At 46.8% G+C, this 6,725-nt stretch overlaps 1 protein-coding gene across 1 annotated transcript; it reads left to right on the plus strand.

The window, feature by feature from the left end:
* The first annotated feature begins 459 nt into the window (after positions 1–459).
* Positions 460–1,522, plus strand: FOXB1 (forkhead box B1). Its single transcript, XM_008586133.1, has one exon. It carries the CDS (start codon positions 517–519, stop codon positions 1,492–1,494), a length of 978 nt encoding a protein of 325 aa, XP_008584355.1. The 5' UTR covers positions 460–516; the 3' UTR covers positions 1,495–1,522.
* The last annotated feature ends 5,203 nt before the right edge of the window (positions 1,523–6,725 follow it).

The raw sequence follows: 6,725 nt of genomic DNA on the forward strand, positions 1-6,725 counted from the left end.
CGGCCAGGAGCGCCGCGGACTGGGCGGCGCAGGGCGCTGCGGGGCTGAGCTCAGGCACCCGGGCTCGCGCGGAGTGCGACCGAGCCGGGACGCTGCGCCCCGACTGCGCGCCCGGAGCAACGAGGCAAGCAGCGGCGGCATCCCGGATGCGGACGTGCAACTTGGAGCAACTTTAAGGTGAGCATCTCTCGGTTCCGTCCCTGCCCCCCGTCCTGGCTCCAGGTCCGACTTACTTCCCTGCTCCCTTCGCTCCGGTCGCCGGCTTCCCGTCCCGCGCCCCCTGCCTGGGTCCCGCTCGGGGAAAGAAAGTTGCTGGCGAAAGACCACCAGGGCGCCGGCTGATCCAGCCCTGCGCAGCCCCTTCCCCCACCCCCGAAGTGTGCTCCTCGGCCTGCTTGACCTCTCGGTGTCTCTGTGCATCCATGCGACCCCCCTTCCCATTACCTCTCCCCTTCCCAGATCCGAGCAGTCTGCCGGCCCGCGCGGACCCAGAGCGAGAAGAGGGCGAGCAAGAAGATGCCTCGGCCGGGCCGCAACACGTACAGCGACCAGAAGCCACCCTACTCTTACATCTCGCTGACCGCCATGGCCATCCAGAGCTCGCCCGAGAAGATGCTGCCGCTGAGCGAGATCTACAAGTTCATCATGGACCGCTTCCCCTACTACCGAGAGAACACGCAACGCTGGCAGAACAGCCTGCGCCACAACCTCTCCTTCAACGACTGCTTCATCAAAATCCCGCGGCGGCCCGACCAACCGGGCAAGGGCAGCTTCTGGGCGCTGCACCCCAGCTGCGGGGACATGTTCGAGAACGGCAGCTTCCTGCGGCGCCGCAAGCGCTTCAAGGTGCTCAAGTCCGACCACCTGGCGCCCAGCAAGCCCGCCGACGCGGCGCAGTACCTGCAGCAGCAGGCCAAGCTGCGGCTCAGCGCGCTTGCCGCCTCGGGCACGCACCTGCCGCAGATGCCCACCGCCGCCTACAACCTGGGCGGCGTGGCGCAGCCCTCAGGCTTCAAGCACCCCTTCGCCATCGAGAACATCATCGCGCGGGAATACAAGATGCCTGGGGGGCTGGCCTTCTCTGCCATGCAGCCCGTGCCCGCTGCCTACCCGCTCCCCAACCAGTTGACTAGCATGGGCAGCTCGCTGGGTACCGGCTGGCCACACGTGTACGGCTCCGCTGGCATGATCGACTCGGCCACCCCTATTTCCATGACGAGTGGCGACTACAGCGCCTACGGCGTGCCGCTGAAGCCGCTGTGCCATGCAGCGGGCCAGACGCTGCCCGCCATCCCTGTGCCCATCAAGCCCACGCCGGCCGCCGTGCCCGCGCTGCCCGCGCTGCCCGCCCCCATCCCCACCTTGCTCTCGAACTCACCGCCCTCGCTCAGCCCCACGTCCTCGCAAACAGCCACCAGCCAAAGCAGCCCCGCCACCCCAAGCGAGACGCTCACCAGCCCGGCCTCCGCCTTGCACTCGGTGGCGGTGCACTGACCCGCAGAAGCCGGCGCCCCCTCTCTTTCCCCTCCCCAGCACCTCACTCGCCTTCCCCGGCTCCCAGTCCTGACCCCCACCAGACCTGGGATCGCCACCCTAACTTGTCCATTTCCCCCTCAGCCAACCCCTTGTCCCCCAAGAGAACTTTGTTTTGGACCTTGGAGACAAAACACAAACTTGCAGAAGGGCCGGGAGGAGCGTGGGAGTTGTCCTGGCCCCCACGACAGGGGAAGGCAAGGGCCACCTGTGCCAAGCCGCCCTCTCCCTGGGACCCCGAAACCCCCTCCCATTTAACAGGCGGGGAAAATCCTCCTGCTCGCCTTCGCCCAGAAAAGTGCATCTGCCCTCTGCCAGGACCGGTGGAGCTCTGGACTCTGCGCAGTTCCAAGACTAGAGAAACCGCCTCATTGGTTTCCTGGAACAGATCCCCGCCGGAGGGTTGCAGCCGCACAGCGGAGGGCCGGATCTCTTTACGTCTTGGAAATCTGCTGCGAAAAGGAGCCACTAATCTTTCCATCCCACTCGCCTCCGCCCATCCGGCCGGTGCTGGGCGGACCACAGCTTCTCCGGGTTGCGGCCCTGCCTCCCGGTCTTCTGCGGAGATTTTTGTTTGTTTGTTTTGGGTTTTGTTTCCTGCCAGAGGCTCCAGGAGCTGGGAGTTAAGGGAGAGGCTGCCAAGCTGAGAAGGGGTCGCTTGTCCTGAACACCAAGCAAAACAAAACTAAAAGTAACCTTGTATTGTTTACAGAGCGCTCGGTAAAATGTAAACAGTGAACTTGAATCTGTCTTGCTAAGCGGGCGAGCGGGCAAAGCCCACTTTACAAGTACCTGTTGTAATGTGAATGTTTACTCTTCATTTCTGGCCAGGTTTGGGGGAGGGAAAGGGGAGTGAGAAAGCTAATTGGGATGTTAACTTTCCGATTACTTAGAGAACTTTTTAGCTATTTATTTTATAGTTTAAAAAAGGAAGAAAAAAAGAAAAAAGGAAATGAAATAAGCCCAAACTGAGAAAGCACCAAGGGCAACACTGTTAGAACCTGGATAAGCTGACTGGTAACCTGAAGGGGATGTCACTGAGTAGTTCTCCCATGGACAAGTCTTTCTGTTTGCTACAAGAACTTTTTCAAGAAGCTAAAGGGCTGCAAAGAGATGTAAATACTTGTGAATAGGAATGATTATACACTGTGTAAAATGCACTTTTGTTTGCTGCATTTCTTTAGAGTCTTAGGTAATTTGCTGGAAGACGAACTGTTGTTCTGGTGTGACCTGCTTAAGTTAAAAAAAAAGTTGTAGTGTCATCAGAGCTGTAAAATTTTTACCTTTAATTTTTCTCCCTCTCTGTACAGAATTAGCATGGAATTTTAAATATTGGTGTTCTTGTTCCCAGCATGCCTGTTTTAAGACAAACGATTTTAAAAAGGGGTCTACATTAAATTATGACCTAGTCCAAATAATATTTTCTCATTAAAATATGTAAATTCAAATTTTGGTTTTGCGTGTTTTTGAAGAGTTGCTACAAACAACAACTTTCCAAAAGATGGACGCAGTGCCTCCCTAAGCATGCTTTCTGCAATATATTGTCTGAGTAGTTTGCCTTTTTCATACCTTATTGTGAAAACAGTCAAAGCTCCTCTTGTGCACTTGTAGATTGTGGGAGAAATTATTCAGATGGACTTTTGAAGGTATTTCTGTACAGGAAAAGAGGAAACAAACTGTTTCTATTACAGATCAGGTGCACAGGTATAGTGCCGAAAGAAAAACTGTTATTGAAAAAACATAGTACTTTATATGTATCTTTGCTTATCTTAAAATATAGATTTTATGAAATATATAGCATTTATATAAATATAAGGCTTATGTGGAAATCAGGTAGAGGTGATGTAGAGATTCAAGAAGTAAAAACAGACGTGCTTAGTCAACGCTAAGATTCTAATGCATCTTATTTGGAGTGAATATTCATTACCTTGCTCCTTTAAATTATTGCAGTTGTTGAAACTTTCTCTCTTAGAAAATACCTAAAGGTTTATCTTACATGTCAAGAAACCTGTTTACTTAGAATTGAACAGATTTCCTTCACTCCTTCATGTGGGAAAATAATGCTTGACACATTTATTTTAAAGATGTGAATGAAGTTACTTTTAATGTCTGACTCTAAGCACTTGCTTTTCTTCAGATTTTTTCAGAGAATTAAAATTTGCCAAGAATTTATGACTCAATGCTAATTGACACTTTATTGAAGGGGTCACAATATTTCCAGAGTGAGGTGTGTATTCAACTAATGAAGTTACAAGACAAAGAGAAACTTAAATGGTGATTAACACTTTACTGTGTAAAATGATTAAACAAGAGACCCGTCTGCAACACAGAGAAAACCACATATAAACCATGATCACTATCCTCCAGAAGGAGATCCTTAGCACCTGCCACCCTTATATATTTAGACGGCTATGTGGAAAACAATTTAGGATTAATGCAAAGGGTAATTAATCCTGTTGTGACCATTTTTTTTTAAAGGAAAGATCCCACACACAGGCAAAAAAAAAAAAAGGTAGAAAATAAATGAATCATTGGACTGATTAAAATGCATGAAGCTACTAAAGCTGGTGAGACAGGGGACAACTAAACTCATTCATCAAGCCCAATTCACAATTATATCAACAAGATCAGCTAAAGAAAGCCTGGAAAACTTATCCACCCTGAGCTAGGAAACTCTTGAAACTTTGTTCTGGACAAGAAATCATCTACATTTTAAAAATCAAATACAATTTTACAGTTTCCTGAAAAATAAAATTAAAGCCATTTCTGGAATATTCTAATCTCATCAAATTTGGTAACACTGAATTTGAACTAGGAATGAAAGACGTATAAAGGACTAACATGGGCCTCAAACATTTTATAAATCATCAGCTTAGGTAAAATATTCCTTCTATAAAAGGCACTAGAATTCAGATAAGTGATGTGTACATATATATATACATTTAATACATAGAGGCAAATAAGATAAGATCCTATTTCTGATTTTTAGCAAAGGAGAGATTTCAACTTAGTATTTGAAAATGCTCTTTTCAGCTAGTAAGTTGGTCATGGTGTATCGCAAAGAATGAAATAACTTGGGCATTGTGAACCCTCCTTTCACAATTGCAGCCATCTTTTCTCACACAAGTTGAATGAGTAAAGTAAAAAAACCCATTGATGATATTTTGAGCTTGATCAGAAATCCAAAGGCAGCCCAAACACACATGCCTCCATCCCACTCATCCCCACCTTCCACCCTCCGGCTTTGAGACTTACACCCGGTATAGCTGAAATGCCCCACAAACTAAGGAAGTTTATAACTATGATACCTTCAATGGTTTTTGTCATGTTAAATCTTCTCACCTGGCTCAAGTCCAAAGTCAATACACACAGCTTTAAAGTAGAACTGGAAGAGACAATAGCATGCAGTGGGAAGGTGTGTGCATGGGTCTTATCCTGAGAACCAAGGTAAGTTATATCATCTTCTATTTTGTAAATTCAGGCAGTATTGATTATTTAAATGTAGACTTTTGATTTGGAAACTTGTCTATTCTGCCACTTTTGTTTTTTAACATGATTGTGTATCAACTGTCTTTTAAACAGCTTTCTCTGTGTTTTGAGGAAATGCTTTCCCTGGGTGAGTTTTGTGCACTTTCTCAAGAGAGAAGCTGCAGAAGTTCTCCCTTGCTCCTGCTGCCTGACTTGGGGGTTTTGAGAGGCCTGAAGACTTGAAGGAGTGGTGCTAGCAAATGATCCTCAGAATGATTTAAATATTACAGCAGTGTGTTTAATTCCTTTAAATGGATGAGAACACTTAGTGTTCTTGGGAGCATGAATCTGGCCAGGTGCTCAAGTGAGGTTGGAGGGTGGGAGGAAGGGAGTCCAGGCAAGTGCTGCAGACAGTAGGTTTTACATTAGTTTATGCAAGGTTGGGGGTGGGGTACAGAGTGTTGGGGTGAGAAACAGCTTATACTTTCACAAATAAAAACTCCCTCTGTAAAAGGTATTCAGTTAAGAAATTGAAAAGATCAGGATCTGTTCTTAAATTCTTCATACAAATGTCAATTAATTTTTCCCCCCTAAAAGCTACATATGCACAGAGACACACAAACAAAATCAAAACAAAAACAATCCAACCCACCGGCTGTGAAGCCTCAAAAGGGATGCATTTGTTTCGTTTAAACTAACAACAAATTATCTAATTAATATGTTTCAATTACAGCATGAAAGGCGCAGCCCCTGGACCGCCTGCCGTGGGGGCACAATAGCCCCAGAGCCCACTCTAGGAATTTACAATAACTTCACATCTGTTTCTTTATTTTCTACTTTTTGAGTCTAAAACTCCTCTCAAGATCACTTCAAACCACGGCCTGAGTTATGAAATATGTCCCAGTGTTAAAGGGGGACGAAACTTTGCCCACGGATGCTTCATTTGCAAGCAAAAAAGTGAAAGCCCATTGAAGAGCATTAAACAAATATATTAGAATTCTGTCACTTTATGCAATTGAGTAGATCAAATGAAGGGTCCCGGCCACTTCATTCACTCTCATTCACTCGAATAGAAAATGCAAAGAATAGCAACCCGAGACTAGGCCACCGATGTAGATTTAGCTTCTTTTTACTGGGAGACAAAAAGGCTGAATTTTCACAAACACATTGCTGACTCGGGGACTAGGAAACCGGCACTGGAACCCCTTTGGAATTTAAATTCATTTTATCTTCCTCTCTCTTTACGGGGATGTGTTTGCACTACAGTGCAAGATGCAGCAGGCATCCTCTGGCTTCTGAAAAAGATGGGGGAGGGGAAGAAAGTGAGCAGGGGCAGGCAATGTGGGACTCAGGATTCCCAAGGAACTCTTGGTGATCAGCTAACACTCAGGTCTGAGATAGTTAAGTTTGACTTAAATCTTTATCTACATCAATATAATCATTATATCTACACATCTCCAAGTCTCCTGCCTCCTTGTTTGGCTTGGATTACGCAAACAGCTTGTTTTCAAAGACCAGAATCACATAAGGGTTACCAAGTATTCTTCTTTCAACTAATTTCTGGTCATTGATGTCACAACAAACTTGAAAGTTGAGCTTTCAACCTCACCTGCTATGTTTCTCTAGCCTCTGTCTCTCTCAATCTCTGTCTCCCTCCCTCCTCTTCTGTCCCCCCCCCCCATCACTTTCTGCTAGTTACACTACTGGAGCATTGTGATGGTCTG

The sequence above is a fragment of the Galeopterus variegatus genome, unplaced genomic scaffold (genome assembly GCF_000696425.1).
Source record: "Galeopterus variegatus unplaced genomic scaffold, G_variegatus-3.0.2 Scaffold3844, whole genome shotgun sequence".
NCBI classification, from domain to species: Eukaryota; Metazoa; Chordata; class Mammalia; order Dermoptera; family Cynocephalidae; genus Galeopterus; species Galeopterus variegatus.

Excerpts from the sequence above, each read along its gene's own strand:
- FOXB1 (XM_008586133.1), top strand. The coding sequence starts at position 517 with ATGCCTCGGCCGGGCCGCAACACGTACAGCGACCAGAAGCCACCCTAC.